The sequence below is a fragment of the Hermetia illucens genome, chromosome 2 (assembly GCF_905115235.1).
Source record: "Hermetia illucens chromosome 2, iHerIll2.2.curated.20191125, whole genome shotgun sequence".
Lineage (NCBI taxonomy): Eukaryota > Metazoa > Arthropoda > Insecta > Diptera > Stratiomyidae > Hermetia > Hermetia illucens.
In genome coordinates this window covers 78290975-78309535 of record NC_051850.1, presented here as the reverse complement: position 1 = coordinate 78309535, position 18561 = coordinate 78290975, and the positions used below count along the sequence as shown (strand labels likewise).

The window sequence follows — 18561 nt, the reverse complement described above, 5'->3', positions numbered from 1 at the left end:
CTGGTCCCATCGCTGTTGCCATCTGCTTATGGATCTCTCCCTTTCAGCTTTTTTCACCTGCGATATGGGAGAGGTGGACCTGGTGTTATTAATGTCCATCTTTTTGGTTGGCAGGATGTCAATCGGCATCACTCCCGAGATAACGAACGCTGCATCCTCTGAGACGATCCTGAAGGTAGAATATACCCTTAAGGCTGTTCTTCTGTAAACCGCACTCAGTTTATATGCATTGCCTAAAACCCGCAGCACGTTTCCCCAAACTGTGACTGCATACAACATGATAGAACTCACCACCTCGGCTATGAGCAGCCTGCAAGTGTGCCGCGGGCTTCCTACTTTCGGCATCATCCTTGGCAGAGCCATACTAGTGGTCGATGCTCTTTTACAAATATGCTCTACGTGCTGCTTAAAATTAAGTCCTCCGTCTATCATCACCCCCAAGTATTTGATGGCCGGCTTGGAAGTGATTCGATTCCCGATGCTAATACAGGCGTAATTTCTTTTGCGGCGCTTAGTGATGAGGACCGCTTCCGTCTTTTCCTCCGCGAGTGCCAGTCCAGCACTCCCTAACCAAGCCTTAACCACACTGATTGCTTCGCTTGAGTACAACTCAGCATCCTTGAGATGCTTTCCGACCACAACCAGTGCTATGTCATTGACGTAACCCGCCACTCTGGCCTCCTTCGGAACCGGAAGGTTAAGCACATCTTTGTACATGATGCTCCACAATATTGGGCCCAGTAGAGAGCACTGTGGGACACCTGCGGAGACAACGTACTCCTTGCGTCCATCATCGGTATTATACCACAGTGTTCGCTCATGCAAATAGCTATCTGTAATAGCGGCGAGGTAGGTGGGAACACCAATCGTCGCCAGAGACTTTCGTATAAGTTTCCAATTGGCCGAGTTGAATGCATTCCTCACATCCAGGGTGACCACCACACAATATTTGCTGGTACAACCCCTTCCGTGAATTGCATTTTCGGCTAAACCAGTAACCATTTTGATGTCATAAATGGTTAATCTGGCTTTACGGAACCCAAACTGCCTATCTGGAAGGCCCCCTTGGCTCTCGACGACTGGGAGTAGTTAATTATAAACAACCCGCTCCAACATTTTCCCCATAGTGTCTAGAAGACATATGGGTCTATACGAGGACGGTTCCCCTGGAGGTTTGCCAGCCTTAGGCAGCAGCACAAGCTTCTGCCGCTTCCACGATGCTGGAAAGATGCCCTCCGACATGCACGTTTCAAACAGCTCCGCGAACATATCCGGTCTACATTTGACGGCAAGTTTGAGGGCCTTATTCGGTATACCATCTAGACCCGGGGCTTTGCTGTCGCCTATTCCACTGGAGATCGCCAGCAGCTCGTCCCTGGTGACGCTGGAAAGTGTTAGCACCCTGCTCTTGAGCGGCGTCAGCTCATTCTAGCTTAGTGACCCTTCTTCTATACGCGGCGCACGCGACCGCGCTTTTCTCCTCTCCTCTGCTTTTCGCAATTTATCTTGAATCAATGCGATCATGGGGTTGACCTCATCCCAATTTTTTTGATGTGCTAGTATTTTCGGCACCAGATTTTCTGGTACCAGCACCTCTCCTAGAGTCTCTTGCCATCTATTTATGGATCTCTCCCTTTTAGCGTTCTTTGTCTGTAATAAGGAAGAGATTGGCCTCGCATTGTATATATTCGCCATCTCATTTGCCAACATGTCAATCGGCATCATTCTAGAGATGACGAATGCTGCATCATCTGAGACAGACCTGAGGGCAGGGCATACCCCCAGAGCTGTCCTCCTGTAGACTGCATTCAGTTTGCTAGTATTAACTGACATCCGCAACGCCTCGCTCCAAACTGGGGTCGCATAGAGCATAATTGAGATTACCACCCTGGCTATAAGGAACCTAGAGGTATGTCGTGGCCCTCCCAAGGTCGCCATCATCCTTGCCAGAGCCATATTAGAAGTGAACGATCTTTGGCAAACATCCGCCCGTGTTGCTTATAGCTGAGCTTCCTGTCTATCACCACCCCCAATCTCAGTGTCCGTCTGTCCGTCTATCCGCCTTCTCGTCTCCCCGTTTATCCGTCTGTCTGTCAGTCTGTCACACTCGAAAACGGCTGAACTAATAGTCACGAAATTTAGTGAGAACATGTAATATGTGTGCCTCTTTAAATATAGCGAGTGGCGCCATTTTGTGTTAAGTTTTAAGGGTAGCTTTGCGTACATGTGAAAAGAGGGTGTACATTTTTTCAAAGAATATGATCATGTGGGGTACCAAATGAAAGGGCTCGATTAGTTCTTTCTGATATTTAGTAAAGTATAGGCAGATAGGGCGCAAATTGTACGCTCCAGAAAGACTTATTCTCGAAACCTATCCATCCGAAAAATTTGAAAAAAATCACAGCGCTACATCTCAATATAAATCCCATTCCGATATCTGCACCAATAAAGTTAATAATAATATGTTACCATGTTTCAGAAATTTACCGGAAAACCCGCTAAAGTTCATCCCAGAAGTATCGGCGTAGACGATAATATAGGACATAATTCTGAAAAGTGTGGACGCAATCCAACTATTGTTAACAAAGTTAGAGAGGATCAAAATTTCGCATTTCGGGTAAATTTATTGCATTCTCTGACATGTATGACGCTGTCATTACATAAAGTGAACTTATGTGTATGAGGGAACGTTTTGGTTTTCCTTTTTTATTAAGGTTTTGTGTAAAATAAAACCTTTTTAAAATCGATTCACTGTCTGTCAGTCACACGCATTTTTCTCCAAAACGGCTAAGCGGATCCAAACGAAATTTGGCGGATAGATGGGAACTAGGAAATCTCACGCAGCTAGTGATGTGAATTCAGGTGGAGTTTAAATTTATGCAAAGGGCGAATCTAAACATTTTTTTCAGGTTATCAAAGGTTTCGATCAGTACTTTCCGAAACTGTTATTAGTTTGGGCATGAATTGCAAAGTGCGCGAGTGAGGAGTCAAAAAGGAAGTACGTAAAGTGAGACAGGTCTCATTTTCGGAAACTACGCAAACCAAACATCCGAAAAGTACACTTAGATGAAATCTAGGCCTTAAAATATGTTCCGTTCCGATATTTGCTTGAATAAACTTACTAATAGGACTTTACCAGCTTTTAGAAATTCAGTGAAAAACCCTCTTAAATGCACCAGTATATTTCGCATACACATGCCGAATTTCGTAGAAATCTGACCATTAACGCCGAAGTTATAACAGTTCAAACTTCGCGCTTCTAAAGCCATCCAAATAAGATACTGACGTCATAATTAACGAGAATAATTAACATTCGCATGAAATATTAGAGTCGCATTTATGAAGAATCTACTTCTCCGGTTTCCCTTTTCACGGTTTTGCGCAAAACACTTATGTGAAATTTAAGCCTCGAAAAATGTCCCATTCCAATATCTGCTCAAATAAACTTACTAATAGTATATTACCATTGACTGAAAAACCCCCTTAAGTTCATCCTAAAAGTATTAAATTTAGCATCGGCATAGAGGACAGCCTCGTGCATGCGAGCTTTATGAAATTCCGATTTTGTGTTTGTCCGTGACACGCGTTTTTCTCTGAGACGGTTATAGCGATTGTCACCAAATTTGGTGAAAAGGTGGGAACTGTGAACGCTCACACATGCAGTGAGTCACATCCTTTTATGTTGAATTTAAAGGGGGTCCTCATACATGCAAAACGGGTGTGTAAATTTTTTTTTCACCAAATATGGGCACGTGGGGTATCAAATGAAAGGTCTCAATTAGTACTTTCCGAAGCTTAGCCTTAGTTTTGACATTTGTTGGAAAGGTGGGGAGTGCTTGGGTTCGAAAGTGATAATTTAATTAACGGGCCATTCTCAGAAACTGCCCAGCGGAAAAATCTGAAAATAAGTAAACAGGCTGCCACTATATCGTGCCTAGGTTCCGAAATACCTTCCATACCGATTTTCCTTCAAACAAAGTTAGTTATAGTATATTACTATAATGTTGAGTAATTGGCTACAAACCCTCCCGTAACTTCATCCTAGTACCACGATAATGTAGATTATAGCATAGAGCATGATCCTACCAAGTTTGGTGTAAATCGTGCTATCACTAATAAAGTAATAGTAGGTCAAAGTTGCCGTTTCATTACAAATTCAAGCGTCAATATCACCCGAAAGTGGATACTTTTACATGGATACTCTTACATAACATATGCATATGTTACGTGCTACGTACTAATGGCGCAAATGCACCTTCAAATGTCTTTTTATAAGAAGTACACAAAACCTTTCATACCTGAAGCGTCCAGCTTCCGGTTTCCCAACTTGTTCTTTTCAGTTATTAATCTAGAAACGTTATTCGGCTTTTTTTAGTTATTTGCATTTTGGTGTCAGTTACTCGAGGAAGTCATGTGTATTTGTATGCATGTGCCATAAAGTTTGACAGTAGTAACCAATTAAGATGCGTTAGGTCAATTTGTCAATGTACAGGTAATATACAATGTTTGTTAATTTAGAATGAACACAGTATTTATGTCGTTGATATATATGTACACATGTGTATCTTTAAGTTTGGCAAAATATGACGGAATGTGTACGAATGAAAAATCGTGCATAGAGTTTCGCACATAATATGAATACAAAACCTTCATACCCGAAGCGCTTAGCTTCCGGAATCTCAACTTGTTTTTGTCATGAATCAGGCGGAATTATAAGTAGGTTGAAGGCTTGGGAAATAGCAATGGTAGTACCAAATATCATGTTTGCTTCGTATTAAGTTTGAAATCGATACGCTCGCCTATTTTTGAGAAACCATCTGAACCAAGCGCAAAAACGTTGTTTTGAAAAGAGGGCATTTAAAATTAAAATTGGCTCTTCTAAAACACAGCCTTTATTTTGCGAAACCGTTACATAAAATCATGATTGTTCATATATCTGTAAGTGTATACACCGATCGGTTGCTTGTATATTTAATCCATAACCCCAACACCATTCACGATGAGGAGAACGGACATGATCAATGGTATTGTACTCTATAAACAAAATTATACACACCGCTTATCATTCGAGAATCGAATTAAATAAAAATTATTCCAAATTGAAGTTAAATCGTTTGCTATAATTCTGGAGACTCGGAATCAACATCATCAACCGCGCAACAACCGGTATCCGGTCTAGGCCTGCCTTAATAACGAACTTCAGACATCCCGGTTTTGCGCCGAGGTCCACTACTTCGATATCCCTAAAAGCTGTCTGGCGTCCTGACATACGCCATCGCTCCATCTTAGGCAGGGTCTGCCTCGTCTTCTTTTTCTACCATAGATATTGCCCTTATAGACTTTCCGGGTGGGATCATCCTCATCAATACGGATTAAGTGACCCGCCCACCGTAACCTATTGAGCCGGATTTTATCCACAACCGGACGGTCATGGTATCGCTCACAGATTTCGTCATTGTGCAGGCTACGGAATCGTCCATCCTCCAGTAGGGGGCCAAAAATTCTTCGGAGGATTATTCTCTCGAACGCGGCCAAGAGTTCGCAATTCATCTTGCTAAGAACCCAAGTTTCCCAGGATTACATGAGGACTGGCAAGATGATTGTCTTGTACAGTAAGAGTTCGACCCTATGGTGAGACGTTTCGAGCGGAACAGTTTTTGCAAGCTGAAATAGGTTCTGTTGGCTGCCAACAACCGTGCGCGGATTTCATCATCGTAGTTGTTATCGGTTGTGATTTTCGACCCTAGATGGGAGAAATTGTCAACGGTCTTAAAGTTGTATTCTCCTATCCTTATTCTTCTTCGTGTTTGTGTTTGACCAGTGCGGTGTGATGTTGTTGGTTGATTCGTCTTCGGTGCTGACGTTGCCACCATATATTTTGTCTTGTCTTCATTGATGTGCAGCCCAAGATCTCGCGCCGCCTGCTCGATCTGGATGAAGGCAGTTTGTACGTCTCGGGTGGTTCTTCCCATGATCTCGATATCGTCAGCATAGGCCAGTAGTTGGGTGGACTTGAAGAGGATCGTACCTCTTCGTACGCTCAACGGAGTTCGTGATAAGTCTCTGCGCGTGCCGGTATGCGGCATTCTTCCGTTCTGTTGCTAGCTTACATTCATCGTCAAACCAGCCGTTCCGACTCCTTTTGCGGCTTGGGCCAAGTATGTTTGTGGCCGTATCCATGATAACGTTCTTCAGGTGATTGTAAAGATCATTTGTTGATGCTTCATCTCCAGGTCCTCTATTGACTGCGGTTATTGCGGCATCCATTTCCCTCTTATAGGTGTCGCGGAGGGCTGTGTTGTGGATGGCTTCAGTGTTCACTCTCACTTGATTGTCAGAGGGGATTCTAAGTGGTATTGTTATTCGAGCTCGGAGCACCATGCCAACGAGATAGTGATCCCAGTCTATATTGGCCCCCTTATATGGTCTGGCATTCATCAAGCCTGAGAGGTGGCGGCGTTCAATCAAGACGTGATCAATTTGATTGAAAGTGGTTCCGTCTAGAGACGCCCACGTATGTTTGTGGACCGCTTTCCGCGCAAACCAGGTACTTCCAACAACCATTTCGTGTGACCCTGCTAATTGAATAGTCCGCAGTCCGTTATCATTTGTTTTTTCGTGTAAGCTGTAACGTATCGCCTGAATATGGGCTCCTTCCCTACTTGGCTGTTAAAATCCCCAAGTATGATTTTGATATCATATTTGGGACAGGCTTCGAGGGTTCGTTCTACTGCCTCGTAGAAGGTATCCTTCTCCGACTCTGCAGTCTCCTCTGTAGGGGCGTGAACGTTTATGAGGCTTAGATTTCTAAACTTGCCTCGCAAGCGGAGAGTGCATAGCCGTTCGCTTATGTTTTCAAAGTCGATAACAGCAGGTTTCATTTTTTGGCTGACTAAGAAACCTACTCCGAGCACATGGTTTACTGGATGACTGCTTTAATATATGGTGTAGTGGCTCTTCTCTAGGAAACCGGTCCCTGTCCATCGCATCTCTTGCAACGCTGTTATATCAGCCCTATATTGGGACAGGGTATCGGCTAGCTGCTCGTCAGCTTCATCTTTGTACAGGGAGCGCACGTTCCATGAGAAAATGCGCAAATCGTTATTCCGTGTTCGTTGCCGGGTCCGTCGTTTCAAAATCCGTCCTGTCCGATTCACTATCATAAGTGCTATAATTCGATATTCAACTGTTTTGAGAAAAAACCCAACGGTTGCCAGCTTTGATTCACTCTTTGGCGAAGAGGACGGCCTACTGCTGTGTCTGAGGCATCGACCAATATGGTTAGAGGTGCAAGTTGTTAAGGAAACGCCAAAAGACAAGCGTCTACTAGCTGTCGCCTCGTTGATTCAAACTCTTGGACGGTTTCTGGAGACCACACAACCACTCGCGAATCCTTGGTCTTTCGATCAGACAGAAAAGCATTAAGTAATGCCAAATGGTGAGTGGCTTCGGACAAGAAACGATGGTAGCAGTATAGCTCAAGAACCTTCTAAGATCTTTGACAGGGGAAAGCTCGCGATCGCTTGTATTTTGTATGGGTCGCGTTGAATCACCCATGTGGACTTAAAAATTTCATCTACTGCTGCATTTGTCCACGCTAAGAATTAGATTAGACATGTTCAGGGGGGCGTTGAAAAATGCACTCAAGATGTGCCAAATTGTCAGAATCGGTAGAAGATGCGCCCAGGACATCATCCAAGTAAACGAAACAGAAGTGCACGTTTGGTAGCAGAGAGCGGATGAATCTCTGCAATATTTGCGCCCCGTTGCATGGGCCAAAAGTCAACCGTGTGAACTCGAAGAGTCCAAATCGGGTGCAACTTGCTGTCTTTGGAATATCTTCGGGAGCTACGGAGATTTGTATGTAGGCCTTGGCGAATTCCAAGGTCGAGAAAACACGACAGTTTGCCAAATAGTGCACAGTCTTGGATGAATGAAATGGGGTACCGGACAGGAATCGTCTGAGCATTCAGGCGTCCATAATCTCCACAAGATCGCCATTCGTCATTGGGCTTGGGGACCAAATGGAGTGGAAATGACAAATTTCTGTTGGAAGGTCTGCATATACCCTGCTACTTAAGTAGTTGTTCAAACTCTCTCCGCACAACAGCGTACTTCTGGAGGGTAAAACATACACCTTCGAGAAGATTGGGGAACCAGTAGTAATGGACGTTATGCTTAACTGGTTCGGAGAGACTACATTCGGTAATAATGTTGCGATATTTTTGGATGAGTGGGCTTATGCGTGGATCGTTTTCCAAAATGATAGAGAGAGTTTTGGTGTTCGAGCAGGTTGAAATTTTCCCTGACGACGAGGTTGAGGGGTCCGTCAGGGACCTATGTCGCATATCTACCAGCAGCCTATAGTGACACAAGAAGTCTCCGCCTAATATGGGGAAACTAATGTCGGCCAAAATGAAGTGCCTCGAATAGGTCCTACGCAAACCAAGACTCACGCCTACTTGCCTGTAGCCGAAAGTTGCGATGGGCCTGAAATTTGCTGCCGCTAATTTCAGCTGCTGGGGAAATAGTTCATTGGGTCTGGAGACGGGAAGCGCCTGTGTCTACCAGATAATCGCATCTACTAAAGGGGTTGACACTGTAAGGCGACGTGCTGCTGCACTTCGGGTAGACGTCATCACGCCCCCAGCGAACTCAGTTTTTTTGGAGTCGCGTTAAAAGTGCATGTACCACATTTTATGGCTTTATCCGCAAACCTACGGTGGTACCAGCACACACCTAAATTCGATGTGGGCTGCGGCGCACGGCTACACGAATGCCCGTTTCTCGAGGCAGCCGCTGAACGTTCGAGACCGTTCTCTCGAACACAAAGCATCTACCCCCGCCATCAGTGTGGCTACATTGTTCGTAATCGCAACCGATTGTCTCCGAAGTTCCGTCACGCGACGGATTCGCGAGACAACTCACGTGACCACTGGGCGCGCGTGCACTTCATCTTATTCGCAGTTGCAGCCAACACCTCAAGAGAACCGTCACTATTCACACCACACTTGGTAAGATCAAACTCTATATTATAGCCTACATTGCTTCAAAATTTCGTGGTGCTAGGATGAACTTAAGGGAGGTTATACAGCCAATTATTGAAAGTTATAGTAATATATTATTATTAACATTATTTGAAGGGATATAGGTATGGAAGGCATTTCGGAGCCTAAGCACCGTATAGTGGCAGCCTCTTGGGTTTTTTCATACTTTCCGGATGGCCAGTTTCTGAGAATGGCCCCGTTAAATAAATGATCATTTTCGACCCCTCCCACTTCCCGCCTTTCCAACAAATGTCAAAACTAAGACCAGTTTTGGAAAGTACGAACCGAGGCCATGAATTTGATACCCCACACGACTATATTTGGTGAGAAAAAAATTTACACCCTCCTTTTGCAGATATGAGGACCCCCCTTAAATTCGTCGCAGAAGGATGTAATTCATTGTATGCGTGAGCGTTCATAGTTCCCACCTTTCCACCAAATTTGGTGTCATTCGCTGGTACAGTGTCCGAGAAAAACGCGTGTAACGGACAAGCAGATAGACAGTAAACCGATTTTAATAAGGTTTTGTTTTACACAAAACCTTAAAATTAAAATTATTATATTTAACTTATAGTTTTAACAACAACCTTTTTATTTTTGGTCATTACATTTTAGCTTTTTATTTTATTTATTTATAGCAAAACTACCTAATTCTATTAAAAATGTAAAATATAGAAATCCGTACTCTGCTTTGTGAGTTAGAATTTAAGAATATACTTAAGTATTCCTGTTAGTCCTGCATGGCGTTTAAAACAGTTCGAAATTGACGGGCTTGCAACCTGGAAACTTCGAAACAACTTTGCTATCGAAACGTCAAAAATCCCTCGTATAGGGGTTGACATCAGGGCTACAATTTTGGCTTTCGAAAACAATTTATAAATATTATAATTTTTGGAGTGTGTGCACGTTTCTCGGAAACAGTATGGAGAACCCGGCAGAACCCATGCTTTTCCCAACTTTAGCGGAAATGAGAAGCTATAGCCGGACATTTAGCACTTGACTGAAGTATGATGCTTAGACTCCGGAACGTGCTTTCTCTCTCTCTCTCTCTTGCAGCAATCCGTTTTTAAGGTTTTGTGTAAACACATTAAAATCGGTGTCTGTCCGTCACACGCATTTTTCTCGGAGACGGTTGTAGCGATTGACACCAAATTTAGTGGAAAGGTGGGAAGTGGGAACGCTCACGCATATAATCAGCTACATCCTTTTACGTCGAATTTAAGGGGGGTCCTCAAACATGCAAAAAAGGGGTGCAACATTTTTTTTCAGCAAATATAGTCATATGGGGTATCAAATAAAAGGTCTCGGTTAGTACTTTTCGAAGCCGACATTTGTTCGAAAGCTGGTGAGTGCGGGGGTTGAAAGTGATAATTTCTTTAACGAACCCATTCTCAGAAACTACACAACCGAAATTTCTGAAAAAAATCAAGAGGTTGCCACTATACGGAGCCTAGGTTCCGAAATATCCTCTATATCGATACCTGCTCAAATAAAGTTAACAGTAGTACATTACTAAAATTTTTAGTAATTGACTGGAAAACCCCCTAAGTTCACCCTCGCATCACGAAATTTCACAGCAATAATAGGCTACAGCATAGAGCATGATCCTGCCAAATTTGGCGAAAATCGCACTATTACTAACAAAATTATAATAGATCAAAGCGGTCGCTTTTGTGCAAATTCAATTCAAATTCACTGAATGTCAATATCACTTGAAAGTGGATATTTTCACATTGTAATATGTAAATTTTCACATGACAAATGCACACTCAAATCTCTTTATAAAAGAAATACACAAAACCTTTCATACCTGAAGCGCCTAGCTTCCGGTTTCCCGACTTGTTATACTCTGTCTAACGGTAGCAAACATGAATTCGGTGTTGCACTGTTTTTGAAGACTACGCCAAGGTGCGATCACCTGCGTTGAGCGTCGATTTAAACAGGATCCTTGTTGCAAGATTCTGGTCCACATTAAGAGTATCACAATTGTACCGCACTATACATAAAATGATATTTTCCATACAGTAGAGAGGGGAAGGTTTCTCTTAGAAACAGTATTCAGTTCACGAAAAGTATCCTAAAGATGACATTTTGACGGGGTTGTGTGACCTGAATGGCTTTGTGGGTTCTGACAAAATGTTTCTCAGCCATGTAATGAGAAGGCATGACCACTAACCGCATAATGATAAAAGTTGGAAACCTTCGCGATTCGGCTGACATCCAGTATTGCAAAAAGTATCTTGTTCCACTAGTAACACAAGATTTCAATATTTCGCTCGAGAATATTGATGAGAACTATACCGCTTTGGGAATGTGCGTAACAAAAGAGGGATTATCGTTGGCCTCGAAAGGCCCCATCATCGACTACGTGCCACTACAGTTTGCGTGCAGAAGGACACAGCGTTTTCCGCTCAAATTCAAAACAAGCTGTCTCAATGATCCAACTTTGCTTAAATTGCTTTATATTGGTGAGCCCTGGACCTCCAATAAGAGTGCTGTTATCTTTGGTGGAGACGAGGTGATCGACCTGGTTGACTGTGTAAACGTGAATGCGGATCGATGAACGCAGGAAGCTATGAGCCCTGTGGGTATGCGTCAGTCGTCGCGGGCGTTACAGGTATGAACTCTGTTACTGCGGCAAATTACGAGAACCGAGTCGTCACGAAAGAGCTTGAAGTAGTCGTAAACCTTATGGTCCTGTGAGGGACGAGAACGCTAGGCTTCTCATACGCAATGATGAGCAGGTCACGATGTAGATGAAGTGCTTCACCACGATTGTGAATCCTTTAACACCAGGTGAAATTTCACATCTATTCGATGACATGCAAGCCTCGGTAACAGGCGAACACAAATTGTTGAAGTGTTCCGACAAACAAATGCAAAATTATCTTTGCCATCAGCTTGACGGTCTGCTTGGGTGCAGCTCCTGGTCTACAGGGTTGCTACATTCATCTGCCAGTCTTAATTAATTACCACAAGTGGAGAAGCATTATCGTGTCTCTGGTATTCGCAAAGTTATTAACCGAAAGAATTCTGCAACATATCAGGGAACAACTCGCTTTATTGACAAGAAGTAAGCTGGTTTCCACCCTCGACCCTCCTGTACTGACCTCAGTAGCACTTTTTTTATCCTTGTGGAGCGGTGTGTAGAACTTAGCTGGTTTCCACCCTCGACCCTCCTGTACTGACCTCAGTAGCAATTCTGGCAAAACTAGCAGTCATTATTAGAGCGACATATGGCGGCGCAAAGTGTCACGTGCTCCAGGGAAGTAAAATATCAGAGGCGTTTGAATTCTAAAGTGAGTTTTGTTCAAGTTTCATTCTGTCACCAATATTTTTCCTCCTCGGGTCATAGACCTAGATCAAATCGCTCTGCCATCGTGCTCTTGCTGTTTGTATTAATATGATGATCATGGAAGGCGTCGATCAATTTATACAGTAGATCAGAACAGGAAGGGAAGATTGCAAGCTTCTTGGAAAATAGTGGTGGGAGTTGAAGACCATTGCCAGAAACTGACAGCGATATCGCGTATGTTTGAGTAATGCATAGTGCATTACTCAAACATACGCGATATCCCCACAAAAAAGTTTTATGAAAACTATAAAGCATGATATATACATAGAATGTCAGTGTCACATTAAAGTAAATATTTTGCTATTATATAAGCGATACAATAAACACTTTTACATACAATCCGCAAAACCTTCATACCTGAACGCCGAGCTTTCCAACTTAATTCATTTCTCCAGTAGTTCAAATTCTTAAAAATCCCTAATCCAGAGCGAATCGATATAGCTATCAACTGAATTGCGGTGATATCGTACTGTACTTAAACTGCTCCGTCTATATACAGTCCCTACTTCTGCAGGTCACCATGGGGGATCGCTTCATTGAGGCTCGGTTGCAGGAGTTTCCCCATTACTCGTAGGAACAAAATCGACGAATTGTTTTTAATTGATTAACCCCAGAGACAAGAAGACAACATGGTAGTGATCAATCGCTGTTGATTACTAGAGTCGGAAGGCCTAGAGGCCACATGGTTTGGTTATACCAACTCAATCAATTTCTCTGCCACTTCTATTATCGCATAATGAGCTTAGAGCGCCATGCCGGCCTATGATGAGTTCGTAGACCGATTTTAAAGCATTTTCCGAAATAGAATGTTGTCAAACAATACCGAGCGATAGTGAAAAAAAATAAGTTTCCCTTTTACGAAGTCTCACTTGCGCTTGGTGTAAAGTCATTAATTTCGATCGTAAAAAATATTTGGAGGAAGCCATCTTCGATGACATCGCATTCGCTAAGAACTCATTTGCTAAGATTTGTTTCTCGGCACCACTCATCAGGTGCAGTCTAACGAGATGAGGCGACCCCGCTTCTGAACAGCATTAAAGCTGCACAAGAAGGCAGGGTGTTTCAGAACTACCAGATAAAATGAATGCAGCGCTTTTCCTCATACAATTCTAAACAAAAAATATTAGAAAAATTCTTTTTAATTGTTGATCCTTTAGCTACAACGAACATTTCAAATTCTGCAAAAGATTGCCGCTTTTACGATACTACTATTTACCAACTATTTTTTTTAATACCCTGGTAGTCTAGGGGATTTAAATCGGCCGATTTTTTGATATGGGAAAAACTGAGGCCCTTCAAGTTAATCTCCGATAACGCCAACGCAAACATCGAAACGCTCGAAACATCTCCCCTTAACGGTATTCCTCAGAGACATGCGTTCTTGGTAGGAAAAATTGGGAGCTTTAAGCTTCGTTCAGCAACTGAGTCTTCCGAAGAATTTTTGGCCCCCACGGGAACATGGACATTTATATAGCCTACGTAACGAAGGTGGGTGGGTCACCTAATTCGTATAGCTAAGGATGAACGAGCCCCGACAAGGACAAAAATTAGACCAGAAAGCCGGACAGCTACTAGAGATATCGAATTGGTGGACTCAGGTTTCAAAGCAGAATATTTGGAGTTTCTTATTAAGCCGGGCCTAGACCGGACCCGTTGATGATGATGATTATTATGAAGCTGTAATGTTTAACCGGTGTCGATTTTGAAAATGTGCTTCACGTAACACGCGGAGATTCAATTCACTTCACTAGTGACTATTGTAATCATTATAAATTCCTTCCTGGCTAAAAGGCATACATCGGTGAATAAAATATCTTTAGTGAAGTTATGATTTTCGCTAATTCGTTCTTGCAGCGAATCATAACAATGAACCCACGTTTCGTAGTCCTGGGGATGTAGTTTAAGGACTCTAGAGAATGGTAAGGAAACAAGGTCAAGTCAAAATTGAAATCCACAATTGTCGGAATATTTTCCGAGATTGTACTACGATTGAAAAATTGTACAACGAAACTGTAGGCAGCTCTTATGGACTGGAACGGCTTTTATCGTTTCCCTCGTCTCATCAAAGTTGCCTTGTTAATCTTGCTTGAATTGCAGTCTGCGGAAAACGTTCGCATTCGGATATCGTCGATTAGGGAAACTTCTTCGATATACCCTAGCAGCATGAGCATGGCAACAAGTACTGAGACCATAACAAAATATTTCTCTAAGTATATTTATTAATAAGGTGGTTTCTGGTTATATAGTGGCAAATCGTTTAATGAGGGTTTTTCATAATTTAACAAATTAAAGGGTTTTTAGGGAACAATTAAACAACCAAAAAGCAGATCGGCGAAGATTTGAAAACCTCTCCACTCCACCCAGATCATGCATATGACCGAAAAAAGGGCCATTGTTTTTCATAGTAATAGCTTCCTGTGGGCCCTTATGGTGATTTGCATTTTTTCCGTTAAAGCTTGGTGATCCGTTTAATATCCAACAGATTCAAATTGGAGCTTCTCGGTTTGGTTAAATTTTTATTTGCAGCAATCTGGCTCCAGGAGTAGCTGCTTAAGTGGTTCATCCCGCGTGAAAGTTTTTTTTTTCGCTTGTTTTAGAAATAATGTCTTAAGCAGCGGTAGTAATTTTTCCAGCTCGACTGCAATGTTCATTATTGAAATACAGAGCAACTTATATACCTACTTCCAAAAAAAAGATGTTTTCCTGCTGCCACGCTAGAGGGCGCTTTGATCTTCTTAAAGGAAAAGTGTAAACGGCATTAACGAACGGACTTAACCACAGTCAGCAAACTAGGATTATTAAAAAATATTGAAAACTAAATTGGTGCCTTGTTAAACTTTTTTTTGTAAATTTTGGTGTTTTTCAAGGCTGAATAAAAAAAAATACTGAATGAATCGCAATTATCATAGTTTGCGGACCGTAGATATATGTTCTGAATAAGTCGTGAATATTTTAAGGAATTTCGTTGAATAGATTTTGGGCTATCACTGTAGTGCTTCTCTACGAAATGTAGGCCTCAAAATATATCCGGTTCCGATATCTGCACAAATAAAGTTAATAACAGTATATTCCTTTTAGAAATTTACCCTTATGTTCATCCTAGAAGTACAAAATGACATGAGTGTAAGGCATAACATAATACACAATTTAGTCAATTTTGAAGAAAATGCAACTATTCTTAACAAAGTTATAGGGTATTTTTGTGAATTTCGTGCATTCCACAACGTGTATGACGTCATCATCACATATCAATTCGTCAATACCACAACGAAGTGAGTTCATATAAATGGGGTCGGAAAAAATTATTTTGTTTTAGTGTTTTAGTAATTTCTTTATATATCAATTACTCCAAACAGACATGTGTGTATGTAGATGCAGTATATTCTATGCGTGCTAATGAATTTCGCGGGTAGTGTCTAATGCAGATAGATATATTTGTACATTAAACTAGCCGTATTTGATATTCGTACTATTTTATTTAATATACTTACATATGCATGGTTTTGGGTACGAAGTAAATAGGAAATATGGGTACGATCATTGTACAGTATTCGGAAATAGGCAGTTTGTTTATTTAGGGTGAGGATAATATTGCTGTAATATGTACGTATGCCTTGTAGTTTGGAAAATATGAAGGAATATGTTGGATTTGTGCCTATATACGGATTGAAAGTTTCTTACATAAGATAAGGACAAAATCTTTATACCCGAAGCGCTAGCTTCCGGTAATTCCGACTTGTTTTTCATGAACAATAGCAGTGTCTGTGAAAATGGTGGATAGGGGAATTATTCCGCCCAAAGTATCCCCGGCATCTATTAGAGCAATAGCAATTAAAGTGCTTGACATCCTGGATCCATTTCACTACCACGATGGTTACAGATAACTTATTCAGAAGCTAGTTCAAAACTCAGCTGTTAATCGGGAATTAGAAACTAATTTTTGAATTGAATTGAATTCCTAAAAATGTTGACAATTAGTCTGCAAATAATAATAAAAATTTTATAAGTAAAAATGGTTATACTAAATAAAATTATGTGCCACAGTTTAACTTCCAAAATGACAAAAATAACGGTAAAAATTCTCCTATTAATAATAAATTAATAGACATTTCCCAACAGAGACAGTATCGTCCTACTCAAAATTTTAACCAACAAAACTAATATTTGAATAGTGATCACACTATGCCAATAACCAAAACTTCACGCTAATGAGGTAGAAAATTTTCAGTATATGCCTCAGAACCGTTCAAATATTTTAAAAATTTCCCATAATTCCCATTACAATAAAAAGTGAAACTATTCATTGCTTAACTGGATGAAATACATCACTTCTCGATAACAATTTATTTCCGGAATCATGCTCGCACTGTAATGGAAGTATACCCAAAGGGATCTGGACAAACTTTCCGGCAGAATTCGATCGAATATTGGGCCTAACTCCTAATTTTGGCAAACACTAAATTTGATTTCATTCTTGGACAAAATATTCTAGTTCCCACTGGTTCAGTAATTAATAACTTTGACAATTCCATCGTTATAAATAATAAACAAGTCGGGAAACCCGAAGCTGAATGCCTCAGATAAGAAAGGTTTTGTCTGTAAATATTTGAGTGAACATTCAGTCTTAGAATTGGCACTTTGACCACTATTTTCACCTATTATAACTTTGGTAGTAATAGTGTACCATCATGCTCTATATTATAGCCTACAATACTGCACGTGGTACTAGGTTTAACTTAAGGGAGGTTTTGGAGCCAATTACTGAAAATTATAGTAATATACTATTATTAACTTTATTTGGAGGGATATCAGCATGGACGGTATTTCGGAGCCTAGGCACCATGTAGTACTAGCCTCTTGATTTTTTTTCAGATTTGTTCAAATATCTGTGATCTGTTCAAATAAAATTAATAATAGTATATTACTATAATTTTTAGTAATTGGCTGTAAACCGCCCCCCCCCCCCGCCTTTGAGTTCATCTTAGCACCGGTGGAAATCGCACTATCACTAACGAAATTAAAATAGGTCACAGTTGTTGCTTCTTTGCAAATTCAAGACAATGAATGCCAATATCACGTGAAAGTGGATACCCACAGATAATATATGCGTATATTACGTGCTACATACTGCTGGGACAAATGCACACTAAAATGTCTTTATATAAGAAAAAGACAAAACCTTTCGTACCTGAAGCGTCCAGCTTGCGTTTTCCCGACTTCTTTACTAATTGCCGCCGCTTTTCTAATTTGGAAAAAAACTGTGATGGAAGAAGACAGAAAACATCGCTGTCCCCGTTGGCTACAATGAACACATAACAAGTTGGGATGTTGGAAGCTGGGCGCTTTGGGTATTAAGGTTTAGTGTTCATCTTACGTGAAGAACTCTCAATTCGAACATAGCTAAAAATGCAAAATATTCCTTGATTAATCGGTAAACTCCAAGTTATACATACATGTGTATATACATATCAAAGACAAATGTTATCTTCATCCTAAATAAATAGACGTTACCCATGACTTCATACTAATGCACACCTATACGATGCATGAATCATCCAAATTGATCTGACGCGTTTTCACGCATTTCCACTTATGCCAACCTACGCACATAGTCACCCTATTGGTCACTACCTGCAAATTGTCTTAGCGCATTTATATAACATATTATAGATACATATGTCTGCCTCGAGTAAATCATACTGATATACAAATAACTAAAAAAAGCTAAAAAAGGAAAACTCAAATGCCCCCATGGGCCTCGTCGTTCTTATAAGTTCGCTTATGATGACGTGATAAACGTCTTAGAGTGCAATGAATTTACGTGAAATGCAAAACTTTCACCTTCTATAAGTTTGTTAATAACAAACTTCCAAACTTCCCAATATTTTACCTTATACCACTGCACATCTTTGTTCTTCTCGGATGAACTTAAGGGGGATTTTCAGGTTAAAATTTTAAAATACGGTAATATTATATTATTAACTTTATTTGTACTAATATCGGAAGGCGATGTATTTTGGGGCCTAGATTTCGTAAGTAGGAGTCATTGTGATTTTTTCCCGATTTTTCGGTTGAATAAGTTCTGAGGACCCACGATCTCCTATGTTTCTCTCAATATAAGACATAAGATTATTTTCGACAAGTCCTAATCGCGCCCTT

General features: G+C 41.2%; 1 protein-coding gene across 1 annotated transcript in view; it reads right to left on the bottom strand.

The window, feature by feature from the left end:
- Positions 1 to 14136: 14136 nt before the first annotated feature.
- The window catches only part of LOC119648478 (ataxin-8-like), a 41981-nt gene continuing 37556 nt past the window's right edge, over positions 14137 to 18561 (bottom strand). The window contains exon 2 of the mRNA XM_038050240.1: positions 14137 to 14311. Coding sequence (XP_037906168.1) covers positions 14137 to 14311 — 175 coding nt within the window. The remainder of the gene's footprint in view (positions 14312 to 18561) is intronic.